Source organism: Akebia trifoliata, chromosome 4 (genome assembly GCF_017979445.1).
Source record: "Akebia trifoliata isolate Shusen 1 chromosome 4, ASM1797944v1, whole genome shotgun sequence".
Lineage (NCBI taxonomy): Eukaryota > Viridiplantae > Streptophyta > Magnoliopsida > Ranunculales > Lardizabalaceae > Akebia > Akebia trifoliata.
In genome coordinates, this window is record NC_141378.1 from 8,791,249 (window position 1) to 8,809,966 (window position 18,718).

At 34.8% G+C, this 18,718-nt stretch overlaps 2 protein-coding genes across 4 annotated transcripts; one reads left to right on the forward strand and one right to left on the reverse strand.

The window, feature by feature from the left end:
• Positions 1-2,547: 2,547 nt before the first annotated feature.
• LOC147403554 (UPF0496 protein At4g34320-like) lies at positions 2,548-4,264 on the reverse strand. The gene has a single exon (XM_086439164.1). It carries the CDS (start codon positions 3,822-3,824, stop codon positions 2,697-2,699), a length of 1,128 nt encoding a protein of 375 aa, XP_086295290.1. The 5' UTR covers positions 3,825-4,264; the 3' UTR covers positions 2,548-2,696.
• An 8,720-nt stretch (positions 4,265-12,984) lies between these two features.
• Positions 12,985-17,840, forward strand: LOC147403555 (Methyltransferase MT-A70 family protein). 3 transcript variants are annotated; one of them, XR_015177528.1, is made up of 11 exons: positions 12,986-13,509; positions 13,588-13,834; positions 14,726-14,865; positions 15,100-15,133; positions 15,372-15,447; positions 16,072-16,249; positions 16,335-16,424; positions 16,517-16,616; positions 16,789-16,977; positions 17,126-17,195; positions 17,376-17,840. XR_015177528.1 is itself a non-coding variant. In XM_086439165.1 (10 exons), the coding sequence occupies exons 1-9, from the start codon at positions 13,228-13,230 to the stop codon at positions 16,953-16,955; spliced, it is 1,314 nt and encodes a 437-aa protein (XP_086295291.1). In that variant the 5' UTR covers positions 12,985-13,227; the 3' UTR covers positions 16,956-16,977; positions 17,376-17,840. The 3 variants fall into 3 exon arrangements, 1 of the variants encoding a protein (XP_086295291.1); XR_015177529.1 differs by lacking the exon at positions 17,126-17,195 and having other exon boundaries at positions 12,985-13,509; positions 16,789-17,009; XM_086439165.1 differs by lacking the exon at positions 17,126-17,195 and having other exon boundaries at positions 12,985-13,509.
• Positions 17,841-18,718: the final 878 nt, after the last annotated feature.

An 18,718-nucleotide genomic window follows, 5' to 3' on the forward strand; every position in this document is an offset into this window, starting at 1 on the left:
TGTGATGAATGCATGCAATCTAGATATGAAGGTGATGTGGCAAAGGCACAAACACGCACATCTCTATGTGTCAGCTTTGTTCCCAACCGCGTATCGAGACCGCGTGCATTCATCATTATTATTTTCGTAATTATATAAAAAAGAATGTCTAATCATTAATCTAGCGCTAAAGCGAACAAGGGTAGAAAAGAGTATTTAAAAAGTTGAAGAATGGCTAACTGAAAGCGGTAATCCGTCTTGTTAGGTCCACTTTTGGGGACTTTATCGGTCTTAGATGTGTCCTATCCAACTGGGCCCAACCTATTTCTCATAAGCTGTTTTCCCGCCATAATTGGGCAATCTTAACCCTCCATCTTCGATGATAAAGGGTATCCACTTGATCATAAGGCGTAAATCAAGCCGTTGATGGAATGGAGAAAAAAGAAGCCACGTCGCAGACACACTTTTGGGCCCACTGACCTAACCAGTCAAAATCAATCATTTATACCATTGACTTTAAATAATTTTAACCATGATTAAAAATTACAGTAGTAAAAAATAATCTATCTGGCCAATTTTTGGGTGAATAAATCCACCGAAGATTAGGTCAAAAGTTCAATAATGCAACTGACTTTTTTGATCATTTGATCACTGAATATCAAAATGATTTTATGCTTTTATGGATACTTTAAGATTTCATATAACTTTTGAATCATTTAAAATAATAATTATTAAAGAGTGAAATCATAAATTATCTAAAAAGCACACCTTAGATCAACGAAATCACATATAATTCAAATGTTTCAGTGGGTTGTTTACCTTAGATTGGTTCAAGCCTTATTTCATTAATCTTGTGATGGTTGGGATTATCCTTTTAAAGAATCCATGATATTGCTTTGGTTCATTATTCTTTTGTGATGTGTGTTTTTTATTTTAATTTATAAAAAAAAAAATGTTTTTCATGATTTTTGGGATATAATATGATCTCTCTATTGGAGTTATGACGTCTGAGATTACGTTGGATATGAGTTCTATGTTTTATTTAGAATCAAGAACTGGAATTTGTTGTCTCCATATCATTGTACATGTGAAACTTTTGTGTTAAGTGCTTGGACTTTACATGTATGCTACCGATGCAGATGTACCAAATAGTCAATCCCCACCAAAATAAAACAACAAAAGTAATTTTTGGCCCAGAAGGGAAAACAATGTTGTTACCCTCCAAAAAAATAAAGAGTCGTGCTGGGGTGACACAGGATTTACTGTGATTCTCACAATTCTGACGTGGAGCCATAGATGATTTTTACATGTATCTCGAGGAAACACATCTATGGTTATGTGCCCATCTCACGTCAGACTTGTGAGAATCGCAATAAATACCCTGTGTCATTCTAGCATTTTCCAAAAATAAAATTTCGAGATTCATTCTTAATTAGGGGTGTAAGAAAAGCCCATAGGTACATGGCCCAACTTTTGGGTCTATGTGACCGAATTTTAGGCCAAATCGACTAAGAGTTGAGTAGGTTCAAGCCTAGGCCTTGTTTTATTATGGGCTTGTTCTTGATTTCTATTAGGGCTCCAAAACAGCTTTTTCTCCATGTTAGAGTGCTTCGTGGTGTGGTACTCTTATGCATGTCCAAACTTTGGAACAGCTATTACTCTTCTTCTCGATAAAGAGTACGAAAAACAAGTCTTATCCCATTAAGTCTTGTACAAAGCTAAGTACTTTTGTTATTGAGAGTGAGTTCATACATGTTTTCAATTCCTCCATTCTTGTTTGTTTGGCTCTTTCTATTATATGTTCCTTCTTGATACTGAGTCATGGGAACAATTTTCACCATGTTTACTTCAGTTTATTTAGTCAACTTTCCTAATATTTTGTAATTTATAAGGCTAATTGGGTGAGTAGAGCTTCTCTTTGTGTGTATATGCATGCGCATTTGCTCAGAGGAAGAGGTTTGTATTCTGCATTTTCTGTCACTATTCATATATATTGATGAATATATGAACAAAGGCACTCCTAATGATGCTTAACACGTATGATTTACAACATAAAATTGTGTTTAGGCAATATGCTGAATCATGTAAATCTTATGTTTGGCGTGTTCGTTTCATTTTTGTTTGTTTTTCTTGTTAAGCTTCCGCACAACATTTTCCAATGCTAACGGTGTTCAAGAGTAGACAAAACAAATTACCATAGATGATGACATTTGAGTTTCGATATCCATTTGTTGAATAAGGAACACTATTGAAAAAAAGTCTAATTCTTCCATCACTATAAATTGGGATTCACTATGGATCACCTTTAAGTTACAGATAGAGTAGTTTGAAGATCACAAAGAACAGTTTCTTTAAGATGAATAAGAAAATATAATTCTTCTTGTTGGAACATTCTAAAGAACCTCTTTATGTTTACAAGACTAGAGCATCATTTGAAGCTAGAGATAAACTAACATGAACATCTCCATATTTTTTGTGATTTCTAACCATGTATGAACACAATTGAATTGAAAGCCTCCATGGACATGAAAAAGGTAAAAATTCAAAAGAAAAAAAAAAAACACAACGTTTAATCCTGAATTAACTACTATTTCTTCTATTATTATTTATTAAAAGAAAACAAAGAATCCAAACCAATGGATCTAATATAAAAAGTAAGCGATCTTTGCTTAACGTACATATAACATATCACCATTAAAGCATAACATGAAACTTCTTCAGTTGTTGGGATGTTTAATGATCCTCTGGAGGACTACAGTCCTCGCCCGTCGTATATCGCGGCTACATTTGTCAGCGTGTTCGCCCAAATCTTCGATATTCTTCGTAAACACCCCCAACTTCTTTTTTATCTCCTCTATACCAACCTTCACTGCATTTTCTTCTCTAATAGCAAAATCAGCATTTTGCATTAAAGATTCAATCTCCATTTCCAATCTATCGACGAGAACCCGAATGCTATCCAAGTCCTTGATCGCCACATAAGTGCCCACTTGCATCGAGTTAATTATCTCCTTTTGCCCTTTAAGTGCATCCTCGTATTTCTTCCAAAGAGAGTCGAACCATTTCCCCATAGATCCTATAGGGACAGAAACTGCAGCGGACAGAGCGGCTGCAACAGGTGGTGCAGCCACGGCTGCAGCCACAACAGAACATATAAGTACCGAAGCAAACGCCGTAGCAAACATAATGTTCGACACCTTCCTCCACGCCTTAACTGATCTAAGCTTCTTATCGAGCTTTCTCTTTTGAATTTGCAATTTCTCTAACATCAATAACTGTTGCTTATAAACCGATTTGAATATATGGAAGAATTCTTCGGTAAAGGGATCTCCGGCTTCTTTGAAATTCTTTAGTTCCTCTAATGTTTTTAAATACTTCTTTTTCTCCTTCAACCCATCTTCCTCTTCGAACTGTTGAAGCGCGACGTTTATAAGTAATTGTCTGTCATGGACTCTCTTCAGACATTTCTCTAGAGCTGTACAGAAATCTATTGTTTGTAAACTGTTCTCGAAATACTCCTCGACAAGTTCAAACAAATCTTGGTTTTTCCAAATGTCTTGCTTGCAATCTAAGATGATCTTAACCACCTCTTGATTCATCTCAAGTAAGCATCCTGTAACCTCTTTGAGTGAATCCAACGAGAGAGTTCGAACTTCGACGCCAACAGCGAGATTTGTTATAACGCGATTTGTTCGATCTTGTAAGTTGGCATCGAAAGATTGCAAGTCTGGATCAAGTCTGCATTCAGCTTCATAAGAGCTAAGCTCAGCTGTGTACTCCATATTTCCGTGGAATTGGAGAATGGGTGGAACTTCGCCCGATTTCTTGCTCGATTGCCCTCCCATCAAATACTAATTCAAATCTAAACAGAATAATAATAGAAACCCAAAATTAAAATAATAATAATAATAATAATTTAAAACCTTTGTTCTTCCCCTGTAATTGGGTGTCTAGAAAACCCAAAAAACTTCAAGAAAAACTCGAAATTTTAAATGACCCAATCTTCAATAAAGAATCTGAAAAGTACCCGAATCTTCTCTATCTCAGTTTCTATCAAAGAACAACAAAAAAATTAAGAAAATTCAGATTTAAACAGAGAAACACACATAGAAACAACAGAACTAGAGAATGGGGAAGAGAGAAGGTTACAGAGAATTAAATTTAAAGAGAATTGGGAGATTATTAGAGATGGAGATGGAGAAGTTAAAAGTTAAAGAAAAGATGTTTTGAGAATGGCTTGCACGCATGAGAAAGAGAAGAGAATTGAGGGGGGTGGGATGGAAAACGCGGGAAGTTATGTCTTTTTCTTCTGTGTTTCCTTCTTTCTTACACAGTTTTCACGCGCAAAGCAACGGTTACCAAATTTGAAGATAAGTGTCGCCCAAATATTTGTCAGAGCCAGCTTGCTAAACTGAGCTAAAAGAAACGCCACGTGTCCATTATAATGGAATAGATATTTGCTATTTACAAATTTTTGCACTTTGCTGATGAACCAATGGCATGACGCCATGTGTATTGAAAATAAGTAAAATTAAGCATTTAAACCGCTCCGAATTTTTCTCTCCACCTTTAAAAAAAAAACACTTGGCATCATGCCATTGGCTCATCGGCAAAATACATAAATTTTGAAGCAGCTAATCTTTTTTCTTAAATGTAATATTCAAGATCATTTTAACTTCCAAAAACCAGCTTTTCACCTTTCAAACAGTTTTTAGTTTTTTAGAGTTGCTATTAACACTCTAACTTTTATTTATTACACTCTAATTTAAAAATAAAGAAAATAAGTGAATGATTGAGATAAAAGATAAGTTAGGGTTTCAATAGAAGTTCTCTCTTCTTCTTCTTTTTTAAAATTTTTTTTCCTTCTATTTTTTATGTTTAAGATTTTCTATGAGCCTAATCACAAGTGTAAACAACTATTGAAATTGTTGGAACGAGTGTTACAATGTTTTGTAATGTTGAGATTAAAATTTAAGCCAAAACTTGGTAATGTTTGAAGAGTGTTTAATTCTTTAATTGGGATGTGATAGATAATTTTAAAATTTGGGGTGCCAATAGCAATTCTCTATTTCTTAAGACACTTGGCAGTATGATTGGACTAAATTGATGGTCCAACCGAAATTCTTAATGTAATCGGTTCAATTAGTGAGCCATCGATGTTTGTGAGAATTTTCTTGTTCGATAATAATGATGGTAATTTAGGAGCAATTTTTTTTATGAATATAAGTTGGTCCAACCAAATTGATCTATGGTATGGCCAATTTGATAAATTTACAATCTAAATAGATAAAGACAATCAGTCCTTATAACCCCACTTGAGATAAGGAAAGAGTCGACATTGTGTCTAGATGGTTTACGTGTGAGAACAAAAATTTGCTTGATTAAATTTTCATGAGAGATCCTTCCATGATTATTGTGATTAAAAGAAGATTACTTGAGCTATTGATCTCATTAAAATAGGTTTATTCGATGTTAATACACACACAAAAAAAAAATTTGTAGCATTATAAATCGGGAGCGGTTCGGCAGCCCTAAAGTTTGCCAAGTTTGATGCCAAACATTTTTTGTAAATCACTTTTGATGGGGTTAGAAGTTTTGGAATAGGCTGATTTTTTGTGAGGATGATCTCTACGATGAAGAGATCATCCTCACAAAAAATCAGCTCATTTTGAAACTTCTAACCCTGGTTTGCAAGTTGAAGAATCGTGAACCGTCCAAATTTTGTAAATCACTTTTAATGGGGTGAGAAGTTTTGGAATAAGTTGATTTTTGGTGAGGATGATCTCCTCATCATAGAGATCATCCTCACAAAAAATCAATTCATTCCAAAACTTCTAACCTATATTTTGAAAAATGTTTGACACCAAACTTAACAAACTTTAGGGCTGCTGGACCGTCCCCTTATAAGTTTTATATTAGTTTGGCATTAAGTCTTTTTTATATATATAGGGTCCCGTTCAGCAACAAACATTTTGGCAAAACATTTTTCAAAATATGGGTTAGAGGTTTTGGAATGGACTGATTTTTTGTGAGGATGAGCTCTATGGTGAGGAGATCATCCTCACCAAAAATCAGCCCATTCCAAAACTTCTAGCCCTAGTTTACAAGTTGAAAAATCGTGGACCATTCATTTTTTGTAAATCATTTTTGATGGGGTTAGAAGTTTTGGAATGGGCTGATTTTTGGTGATGATGATCTCCTCAACGTAGAGATCATCCTCACCAAAAATCAGCCCATTCCAAAACCTCTAACCCATGTTTTGAAAAATGTTTTGCCAAAATGTTTTGCCAAAATGTTTGTTGCTGAACATTTCCTATATATATATATATATAGGGTCCCTTTCAGCAACAAACATTTTGACAAACATTTTGGCAAAACATTTTTCAAAACATGGGTTGGAGGTTTTGGAATGGGCTGATTTTTGGTGAGGATGATCTCTACGGTGAGGAGATCATCCTCACCAAAAATCAGCCCATTCCAAAACTTCTAGCCCCATGTTTACGAGTTGAAAAATCGTGGACCGTCCATTTTTTGTAAATCATTTTTGATGGGGTTAGAAGTTTTGGAATGGGCTGATTTTTGGAGATGATGATCTCCTCACCGTAGAGATCATCCTCACCAAAAATCAGCTCATTCCAAAACCTCTAACCCATATTTTGAAAAATGTTTTGCCAAAATGTTTGTCAAAATGTTTGTTGCTGAACATTTCCCATATATATATATATATATATGGGAAATGTTCAGCACCCTAAGTTTTACCACACACTTTAACAAATGTTTTTTGTCCTACATGGGTTAGAAGTTTTGGAATGAGCTGATTTTTGGTGAGGATGATCTCTATGATTAGAAAATCATCCTCCCCAAAAATCAGCCCATTCCGAAATGTTTAGCCCCATGTTTACACGTTGAAAAATCGTGGACCGTCCATTTTTTGTAAATCAATTTTGATGGGGTTAGAAGTTTTGGAATGAGCTGATTTTTGGTGAGGATGATCTCCTCACCATAGAGATCATCCTCACCAAAAATCAGCTCATTCCGAAACTTCTAACACATGTAAGACAAAACGCGTTTGTTAAAGTGTGTGGTAAAACTAAGGGTGGCGAACGGGACCCTATATATATATATATATATATATATGGTCTCGTTCAACAACAAACATTTTGGCAAAACATTTTTCAAAACATAGGTTAAAGGTTTTGGAATGGGTTGATTTTTGGTGAGGATGATCTCCACGATGAGGAGATCATCCTCACCAAAAATCAGCCCATTCCAAAATTTCTAGCCCCAGTTTACAAGTTGAAAAATTGTGGACCGTCCATTTTTTGTAAACAATTTTTGATGGGGTTAGAAGTTTTGGAATGGGCTGATTTTTGGTGATGATGATCTCCTCATCGTAGAGATCATCCTCACCAAAAATCAGCCCATTCCAAAACCTCTAACCCATGTTTTGAAAAATGTTTTGCCAAAATGTTTGTTGCTGAACATTTCCCATATATATATATATATAGGGTCCCGTTCAGCACCCTAAGCTTTACCACACACTTTAACAAACGTGTTTTGTCTTACATGGGTTAGAAGTTTTGGAATTGGCTGATTTTTGGTGAAGATGATCTCTATGGTGAGGAGATCATCCTCACCAAAAATCAGCTCATTCCAAAACTTCTAACCCCATAAAAAATGGTTTACAAAAAATGGACGGTCCACGATTTTTCAACGTGTAAACATGGGGCTAAACATTTCGGAATGGGCTGATTTTTGGGGAGGATGATCTTCTAATCATAGAGATCATCCTCACCAAAAATCAGCTCATTCCAAAACTTCTAACCCATGTAGGACAAAAAACGTTTGTTAAAGTGTGTGGTAAAACTTAGGGTGCTGAACATAACCCTAAGTTTTACCACACACTTTAACAAACGTTTTTTGTCCTACATGGGTTAGAAGTTTTGGAATGAGCTGATTTTTGGTGAGGATGATCTCTATGATTAGAAGATCATCCTCCCCAAAAATCAGCCCATTCCGAAATGTTTAGCCCCATGTTTACACGTTGAAAAATCGTGGACCGTCCATTTTTTGTAAATCAATTTTGATGGGGTTAGAAGTTTTGGAATGAGCTGATTTTTGGTGAGGATGATCTCCTCACCATAGAGATCATCCTCACCAAAAATCAGCTCATTCCGAAACTTCTAACCCATGTAAGACAAAACGCGTTTGTTAAAGTGTGTGGTAAAACTAAGGGTGGCGAACGGGACCCTATATATATATATATATATATGGGTAGCGTTCAAGGGCAAACTTTTTAGCAAACTTTTTGGCAAAACATTTTTCAAAACATGGGTTAGAGGTTTTGGAATGAGCTGATTTTTGGTGAGGATGATCTCTACGGTGAGTAGATCATCCTCACCAAAAATCATCCCATTCCAAAACTTCTAACCCATGTTTACCAGTTGAAAAATCGTGAACCGTCCATTTTTTGTAAACTGTTTTTGATGGGGTTAGAAGTTTTGGAATGGGCTGATTTTTGGTGATGATGATCTCCTCACCATAGAGATCATCCTCACCAAAAATCAACTTATTCCAAAACCTCTAACTCATGTTTTGAAAAATGTTTTGCCAAAAAGTTTGCTAAAAAGTTGGCCATTGAACGCCCCCTATATATATATATATATATATATATATATAGGGGACGGTTCAGCAACCCTAAAGTTTGCCATGTTTGGTATTAAACATTTTTCAAAATATGAGTTAGAAGCTTTGGAATGAGCTGATTTTTTGTGAGGATGATTTCTATGATGAGGAGATCATTCTCACCAAAAAATCAGCCTATTCCAAAACTTCTAACCCCATCAAAAGTGATTTACTAAAATTGGACGGTCCACGATTCTTCAACTTGTAAACTAGGGTTAGAAGTTTCAAAATGAGCTGATTTTTTGTGAGGATGATCTCTTCACTGTAGAGATCATCCTCACAAAAATCAGCTTATTCCAAAACTTATAACCCCATCAAAAGTGATTTACAAAAAATGTTTGGCATCAAACTAGGCAAACTTTATGACTGTCGAACCGCCCTCATATATATATATAAGGGGCGGTTCAGCACCCCTAAAGTTTGCTAAACATTTTTCAAAACATGGGTTAGAAGCTTTAGAATGAGCTGATTTTTTGTGAGGATGATCTCTATGATGAGGAGATCATCATCACCAAAAATCAGCCTATTCCAAAACTTCTAACCCCATCAAAAGTGATTTACAAAAATTGGACGGTCCACGATTCTTGAACTTGCAAACTAGGGTTAGAAGTTTCAAAATGAGCTGATTTTTGGTGAGGATGATCTCTTCACCGTAGAAATCATCTTCCCAAAAAATCAGTCTATTCTAAAACTTCTAACCCCATCAAAAGTGATCTACAAAAAATGTTTGGCAAGATGTTTGACAAACTTTAGGGCTGTCGAACCGCTCCTGTATATATATATATACCAACAGATCATGGAACATATGTAAAAATAATAATTTTTCAAAATATGAATTAGAAATTTCGGATTGAGCTGATTTTTTGTGAGGATGATCTCTATGATGAGAAGATCATCCTAAAAATAAATAAATAAAGTTCAATATGAAATTTCTAACCCCATCAAAAGTGATTTAGAATGTGAATTGTAGATTTTTTACCAATAATTTATAAACCACTTATGATAGACTTAAAAGTTTTAAATTGAACTGATTTTTTATGAGGATTATCTTCTCATCATAGAGGCCATCCTCATAAAAAAATCAGCCAAATCCAAAATTTATAACCAATATTTTGAAAAACCATTGTTTTTACATGTCCTAGGATCTGCCACCATATATATTTATATGGGGAAGGTTCATGGGACATATGTAAAAACAATGATTTTTCAAAATATGAGTTAGAAGCTTCAGATTAACATGATTTTTTGTGAGGATGATCTCTATGATGAGAAGATCATTCTCACAAAAAATCAATCTAGTCTAAACCTTCTAACTCCATTAGAAGTGTTTTAGAATGTGGACCATTGATTTTTTACCAATAATTACTAATCACTTTTGATGAATTTCAACGTTTTAGATTAGGTTGATTTTTTATGAGAATGATCTTCTCATCATAGAGATTATCCTCACAAAAAATCAGCTTAATCCAAAACTTCTAACCCATATTTTGAAAAATCATTGTTTTTACATATGATTTTACTTATGTCCCATGAACCACCCCCATACATATATATATATACATATATATATATATATATACATATATATATATATATATATATATATATATATATATATATATATGGGGGGCGTTCAATGGCCAACTTTTTGGCAAAACATTTTTCAAAACATGAGTTAGAGGTTTTGGAATGGGCTGATTTTTGGTGAGGATGATCTCTACAGTGAGGAGATCATCCTCACCAAAAATCAGCCCATTCCAAAACTTCTAACCCCATCAAAAACAGTTTACAAAAAATGGACGGTCCACGATTTTTCAGCTTGTAAACATGGGTTAGAAGTTTTGGAATGGGCTGATTTTTGGTGAGGATGATCTCCTCACCGTAGAGATCATCCTCACCAAAAATCAGCCCATTCTAAAACCTCTAACCCATGTTTTGAAAAATGTTTTGCCAAAAAGTTTGCTAAAAAGTTTGCTCTTGAACGCTACCCATATATATATATATATATATATATATATATATATATATATTAGTGTGGTATTATCTTATATTAGCATTATAATACTTAACATTTAAAATTATTCTTCAAAGAAAAAATATAACTTAATTATGGGTGACAGATGCAATATAAAATTTATTTGATTACATGGAATACTATTTATTATCCCAACAAGTTGGGTTATATGCAGGGGTGGGATTCATAGACATAAAGCAATAAGGATATGAGCATGCCTTGGAAATTAAAAGAAAAATAATAATAATTAAAGCAGGCATGTACTATGGTATATGTAAGGAGGATAAAGCTTTTTTATTTATTTTTTATTTTAAGTATTCACCATGTGGGGATAATGGGTTGAGTGTTCTTTCAAAATTTTCTTAACACACTCTATCAACCAACAAAGATGGTATTGATTTGAGTGCTCAATTAGGAATTAATTTGATATTCCTTGGAATCTCAATCTTGAAAGGAATGTACATGCTTGAGAAATTGATGATATTTGTCTTTAGTGGATCTTTTATTCTACCTGAAACATATTTTCAACAAAGATAGAAAATTATGGTAGAGATGCCAAACTCCTAACTTTCAATAAAATATTTATATTGTATTGTTTCTATTAAGAGTCGTGCTCCCTCTTTATCCTCCTGACATAGCATGTGTATAGAAACATAAATTATATTTTCTTGAGATACACAATTACACATATTTATGAGGGCGTGCAATTGTGTATCCCAAGTAAAAAATTCTATGATTCAATGCATATGCCATATCAAGAAGGTAGAGTGGGAGTCAGGGCATCATTATTCTCCTAAATAAAAGAGTTTTGGGAAAACTGAAACATCAAGAGTATTATAATCTCCCGTAAGATTATAATAAATAGAAAAATCAGCTAAGTTACATAACCACCCAAATCATCATCCTTTTTTTCTTAAACTATCCATCCTTATCTTGAGTTTTGATATGGTGTATCAGAAGTTTTATTTACTAAATAACATCAATCTCTATTATTATCCCGTAATGGCACGTTCCTTTGCAAAAAGAACAACATATTGATTATGGTCAACATCAATCATGATCCCATCAATTTAAAATCGATATCATCAAAAAAAAAAAAAAAAGTCATCATGTTGTCAAGGATCATTGTTTTGTCTGGGAAGTCTATCGTTGTCACATCTCGTTCATCTTAGAATCGATTGAAGCCATTGGTCCATCAAATTAAGTTTGTTGTGAGCTCTCCTTAAAGAAATTGATTGGATTGGGTTACTTGATTATATCTTTATAAAGATTGGGAATGATGAAAGGGAAGATCATTACATCAAATGAATTTGTGACATTGAAGTGGGGGTTGAAAAATATGAAGTAAAAGAGCAAAATTATTGATGGGAAGATAACAAAGAATGAAAAAAAAGAAAGTGGTGAAATATGGATAACACAAGTCTAATCATGACTGACTGATCCCAAGACCAGAGCTGGTCACAGTTCTGATAACATTAAATTGAAATATTAAAGAGAGAAATTTACATTAAATAAAGAAAAAAATAATACTGAAGTGCCCCAGAGTTAAGCTTCATATCACATTTTTTAAAGTAAAATTATATGAGAGTCATAGATGTTTTTCATCAAGATAAGAGTAAAAAAGCAATTATGGTTGTTATCCAACTTAAGGTCACTTTAACACGACTCATAAAAAAAAATTAGGAAGTTACATAACAACTTAAACATCCTATGTTTTCTTAAACCATCCATCCATCCTTATCTAAAGTTTTGATATGTGTATTATAATTATTATTGACTAAATAACACCAATCTCTAAATCTCTATTAATTTTATCATTAAGTGATTGATTGATTATGACATATTAATTTTCATGCCCGAGTGACGTGGAATCTCGTCTAATATTTGTCTTCTTTTGAGAAGAATATTGACCTTAAGAATCTATTCTTAGAAAAACGAAAAGGTTTTGACCTTTTCAAAAGGGCATTTTGCGAAAAGATAAGTAAATCATGGCAGGTATTGGGTGATAATGATGTCAAGAGAACTTCAACAACAGGGGAAGCCTGGAGAGTGAAAACTTCCACTAAATATCAGTTTCAAAATGTACACACTATTGGCTGGAAAGAGTGATCACAATTTACACAACAAGGCTCTAAGCCCCTGATAAAAAAGATTGGTTATAATGTTAATGGGGTGAAAATTTTCACGAATCAATGTGTCTAGCATTAGTGTGGATGATTGATGTTGTTGTTGTTGTCGCTTGAGAATATTTACAAGAATGTCTATAGGGATTAAGGAGAGGCGGGTCAGTGAATAAGATTACCTGTTGTTCAGATTGGCGAGAGACAGTTTGAAGTTTTTGATGAAAGATTTATGTTCTATAGCAAAAGCAAATGATTTCCTTAATTGATGTGCTATAAGTAAAATTTGGTGCACTTATAGAAATTCTCTTTCAAATCCGTACCCGACCCGACTCTCTGGTTATTGGATCCACCCAAGTTATGTTTCACTTTCACTTTCATGGAGTCGCATGAGTTGCTCCATCTCCAACAAAATACAAACTTTCGAAAATGGCGGAAGAGGAGACAAACGACGAGCTCTCAATGTTCTTGAATTCGGGCATTTATCGTCTCGAAAGCAGTTCGAACGCCATTTTCATGGATCCAGTTCGAGTACTCAACTGTTCTTACACCCAATTTAGGGTTTCTCCTTCTTCATACTATTCTCGATTCTTTGAATCTAAAGGCGAAGAAGAAACGAGGGATTCAGCAAAATCAAGAAAACGAAAACGAAGAGGGGGAGAATATCACGATCTCAATGAAAGAGAACGATCTGCGGATCAACGTCATAAGGTATTATTCTTTGGTGTCTGTTTTTTTCTCTACTATTTAGGGTTTCTTCTTCTTCAATCAATGTGAATTGGTTGTTAGGAAGCAAGGCCGTTGTTATTGAGAGCACATGAAGCTTTACTAGGATCTACGAATCTTTTATCGGTTCTGTGCGATTTGAAGAGTGACGGATGTTCAATTTCTTCGACTGAAGAGAAAAATTTGTCTTCTTTCGTTGAAAAAGATGTAAAAAAACTATCTTTAATTGAGCTCGGAAGTGTTTGGCAAGCTCCTCTGTATGAAATCTCTCTTTATTCTCATCCACGAAATAAGCAAATAGAAGATGGAGGTCAGTCTCTCTCTCAACCCAAGAACAAATCAAGTAAATTTGTAGCTATGTTACTGAATTTTGTTTAATAGAAGACTTGGATTTGATTAGATTGTAACCAATTAACCAAACTTTTACTTACTGGTTCTCTATAAGGGTAGGTTTGGTTTGTAACCAAACGATCACAAAAAAAATAACTAAAACCAATAGTCGTAGAAAAGAAATAAAAGTGATCGAAGATATAAACACTCATGATACGTCCATGGAACTACACTGATTTCACTATGCTCAAAAGACTCAAAAAGAGCTACAATGTTTCAGCCACAGAAAACCTCTTTAAATACCCCTAAAAAATTAGGGTTAGCAATCTATAACATAGTTGATGGGTAATTTTGGGGTTTCTTTAGGTTAAAGGAAGACTTGTGTGTGTAAGTGACCAAGGAATCTTCTTGGGTTCAACTACAATAGATTGCATATTAGGGATTCTTAGTTCTAAAGCGGAGTCAGATTTTCGTGTCTTACTTAATGCAAAACACTAGTGTAAAAGATCCATTTATGAATCTTCGGTAACTAGGTGATCCCCATGCTATGTACTGCAACATTTAGTTTCTCAACTACAAATCCCATGTTACATAGGATAAATATGGATCTATGGTCGTCGTCATATAAATCTTCATCTACGCTTTGACACAGTCAATATGAATCCTTTTTTCTCCATTCAACTTTATCTAACACTGTATATCTTCTTTTTAGTAACGTAACTTCAAATCATTCCTACAACAGCAAGCCACCTTAGTGCAGACTAAAAATGTGTTTCAAAGAATCATTATTTATATTTTATCTCATTGCTTATATTTTAAAAATCGTAATCCATAACACACTGAACTTCATCGTTTCTTCCTGGTTACATAGGCTCATCGCATGTCCAATATGGTGAACAAAAGGTGGTGCCAATATTTAATAGCTTGGTTCTTAATGAGACTAGCGATGACATGGAGGCTGAATTTCTGAACAACCGGTATATAATGCCCAAAGAGAGCCGCTTTTACATGGTATGGAATTGACTTACATCATCACCTCCCAGTCTGATTAGATAGAATGTAAAATGGTTAATTGGGTAGTCTCATTTAATTTATGTTCAATTTAGTTTTTTCATGATCTAATTTTTTTTGTTTTTGTTTTTCTCACGTGAAATCACACTTTTTTCTATTTTTGGCAACTTTGTTTTGTTTTTTAATGTTTTCTTACGTGTTTCTATATTCTCTTTGTTTTTAATCATGTGGAAGTCTGACTTGGAGCAAATTCATGACCTGATTCCTGGTAATGGTTGCAATCGAACTCTGTTCTGTCCTTGGATCTATTGCTATTATGTGTAATCCATGTCTTCTTATGATAAGAATCTCAGATAATCATCAGTTGCACCATTAGAACACACTGCCAACAACATTGGTACACATTGCACACATGCATAGAGATGTGAGCCTCATTCCCATTGAATGATCACCATCCTTTCTTTAGACTTTTTTTCTTGATGGCGACCTCATTTTTATTTCCGCAGCTAAGCCAGATCAAGGATTCAATCTTATAGTCATCGATCCTCCATGGGAAAACAGAAGTGCACTTCAGAAGTCAATGTATGTACATCCTCCAGCCTTGCAATTTATCATCATCTATGGTTGGCTTATGAGGTTCCATTAAGAATTTTCCTACGGCTTTTCAATTTGTGCTTTACTATGTAAGTAGTAACAGATGTACTGTTGGGGGCTTAAATCCACCCATAACTCAGTTGGTTTGACACATTGAAAAACAACTTTGTGGTTATGGGTTCAAGTCCAGCTTACCCATTAAAAAGAAAAACAGATGTATTGTTGGGATGTTACAAGTGTAATGCACAAGGCAGTTTGCACCCATTTATCAGGCAACTTTGGCTTGGAAGTCATCATAACCTTGAAAGTAAAGGTGGGACCAAGGGTCATCTCTAATGTGGGTGTCAATTGTCATCATAGAATATCTGAAAGTTCTTTATCATCAAGAATTTCTCTTAAACTGGACCTAGATTTTAGAAGAATACAGGATGACAGATTGAAAGGTTGTTGGTTGAACTTCTGTATGGACCTAATGTTCCTTCTTGACCCACTGAAGCCCGATTCAAATAGACATCATTTTAGCCAGATTTTAGGCTTTCTAAGGCTCTTCACATTTTAATCCTGTCAAACTTTATGTTGCATTTAGTATTCGTGATTATCACATCATTTCAGGTACCCAACTTTGCCTAACCGATACCTTTTATCCCTTCCTATTAAGCAACTCACTCACACAGAAGGAGCCCTTGTAGCCTTATGGGTGACAAATAGGGAGAAATTGCGGGTTTTCGTTGAGAAAGAATTATTCCCCATGTGGGGTATCAGTTACACAGCTACCCTTTACTGGTTGAAGGTAACTTTATGTTTTTTGTCTTTGAGTAATCAAGTTTGGAAACCACCCATCATTCCTGATGGTTTGTTTTTCCTGAACATTATAGGTGAAAGCGGATGGATCATTGATTGGTGACTTGGATCTATTTCATCATAGACCATATGAATGCCTTCTCCTTGGCTACAACTATGGGGAGGTGAGTTTGTGAGACAGTAGTGCCCTAACCCTGATAGGAGAGTTTTTTTTCTCCCGCCAAATTTATAGCTTAATCTGTCGAATTTGTTGCAGGGAATTGACTCTGAACTTCTATCTACATTTAAACATCTACAAGGCAATCAAGTTATCATTAGTGTCCCTGGGGATTACTCGAGGAAGCCTCCTGTCGAAAGTATCCAAGCCTTAACATACTATCAATAACCTTATATTTTACTACAAACTCCATCTTTTTTGCTCAACTAATTATTATCATAAAAATGGTCTCCTAGATCAATCTTGCGTCTTGTCTTCACAAAAATTGTCTTAGATCCCTTGTGGCCTTATGCGTCCCTTGACATGGTTAGAGTTGCTATTGGATTATGCACCCGGCCCCAAACCGGCTCAGTGTATCGAACTATTTGCTAGAGAATTATTGGCTGGATGGACTTCATGGGGAAATGAACCACTTCACTTTCAGGATTCAAGATATTTCCTAAACAAAAGAACAGATGTACAAGATCGCACACTATGAAAAAAGCCATTGTTGTTGGAAGGTATGTCTAGAGAGAACTGGAAGCTACTCCATGTACCTCTCTTTGCTGAATTTTAGTTGAATTATGCTCACCCATGTTTACGTTCTGCACGTGTCAAGTTTTCTTGTAGATTTGAGACATTCAAATGTTTTTTTCAATTTTTTGGCAGGCCATAGAACAAAAAAAAAAATTCTCCAGTTGTATGATCCTGACCAACTGTTATGTAATTCCCCAAGAAGGTAAATATCATATGGTTAGGATTGTCTTGAGTGGGGACTTTTGGGTACAGCCCATCCAATTTTCAGTAATAAATTTTGACAAGTAAGATGGATGAGCTAGTATTCCATATTGAGCTCCTTCTACCCATACAGCCCCTATGCCCTTCATGATATAATGGTTGTTAATGTTATACAATGCAGGATGGAATTTTTCGTGGATTTCAAATCGCCTTGGTGGAGCGAGGACTATGAACTTGGACATGACCACCTTCTATTCCTGGAATTGAAGACGTATCCAGTGGGGTGTGTGTGTTGGGGTGGGGGGTTTGAGGGGTGGGGTTGGTCCTGGCAATGTAGAACAGTTCAAGTAGTGCCCGCAAAACACTTTCCAATATTAGATGACCTTCCAGCAGATTTTGGGTATTACCTGGCCGATTGGTTTCATTCAATCAAAAGATCAGAATCTTAGCAAATAATCTTTATTGATGTTTTTCCCCCTTTTCTCTCAACTAAAATGAGGGGTAAAAAGAAGGAAATGGGGAAAAAAAAACAAAGGCAGAAAATATATTATATGATTATGTATCATTTAATCTATTAGTTGATTATGCTAATTTTTTATCTGGACGGATTGTCTGTTAAAATAACACTACATCTTTGATTGGATGATTCTGGTGTTTGCCTTCTGAAATTCTGTTGAGCTCTCAAACATGGTTATAGCGCCCATTTTCTCCCCCAAATTCTAATATGGTTCCAAGTCCCATTACAATGATAGGTAAGAGCAACTCCAATACAAATAACTATACTGTATTGACATTTTAATTTAGAGTCATTTTTGTTATTCAAGGGGTTTACATTTCGATGATGTTAATCAAAATGGCTCAGTATATATATATGGATTAGGATCTATATACACATAAAACTACTCATAAAGGTACAATGTGTTTTGTCTTATATGGACAAAAATGTTTGGAATGGGCTGATTTTTTGTGAGGATGATTTCTATAGTGAGGAGATCATCCTTGCCAAAAATCAGCCCATTATGAAACTTCTAGCCCCATGTTTACAAGCTGAAAAATTTTAGACTGTCCAATTTTTGTAAACCATTTTTGATGGGGTTAGAAGTTTTGGAATGGAATGATTTTTTGCAAGGATGATCTTCTCATCATAAAAATCATCCTCACAAAAAATCAGCCCATTTCAAATCTTTTTAATCATATAAGATAAAAACGTTATAGCTTTATGTGTCTACGGTGTATATATATATATATATATATATATAATTCTATACAAAATTTAGTTATATTGAAATGTTATCCAATTGCCATCGTTTTTTAACGGCTAACAGATAGAGAAAGAATCTCATTCTCTTCAAATTTTTTTGAAATAGAGAGGATGATGTGGCGTGCATTAGAGTGGCTTGGCTCTCCAAAGTGGGAGTTGGGAGAGGATGTAGACCCTGAGTGTGTTGTTGGAGCTGCTTTTAGATTATCAGATAAAAAGGAAAGTAGAAAAGAAAATGGTGAGTGTACATACTTATCCGGGTT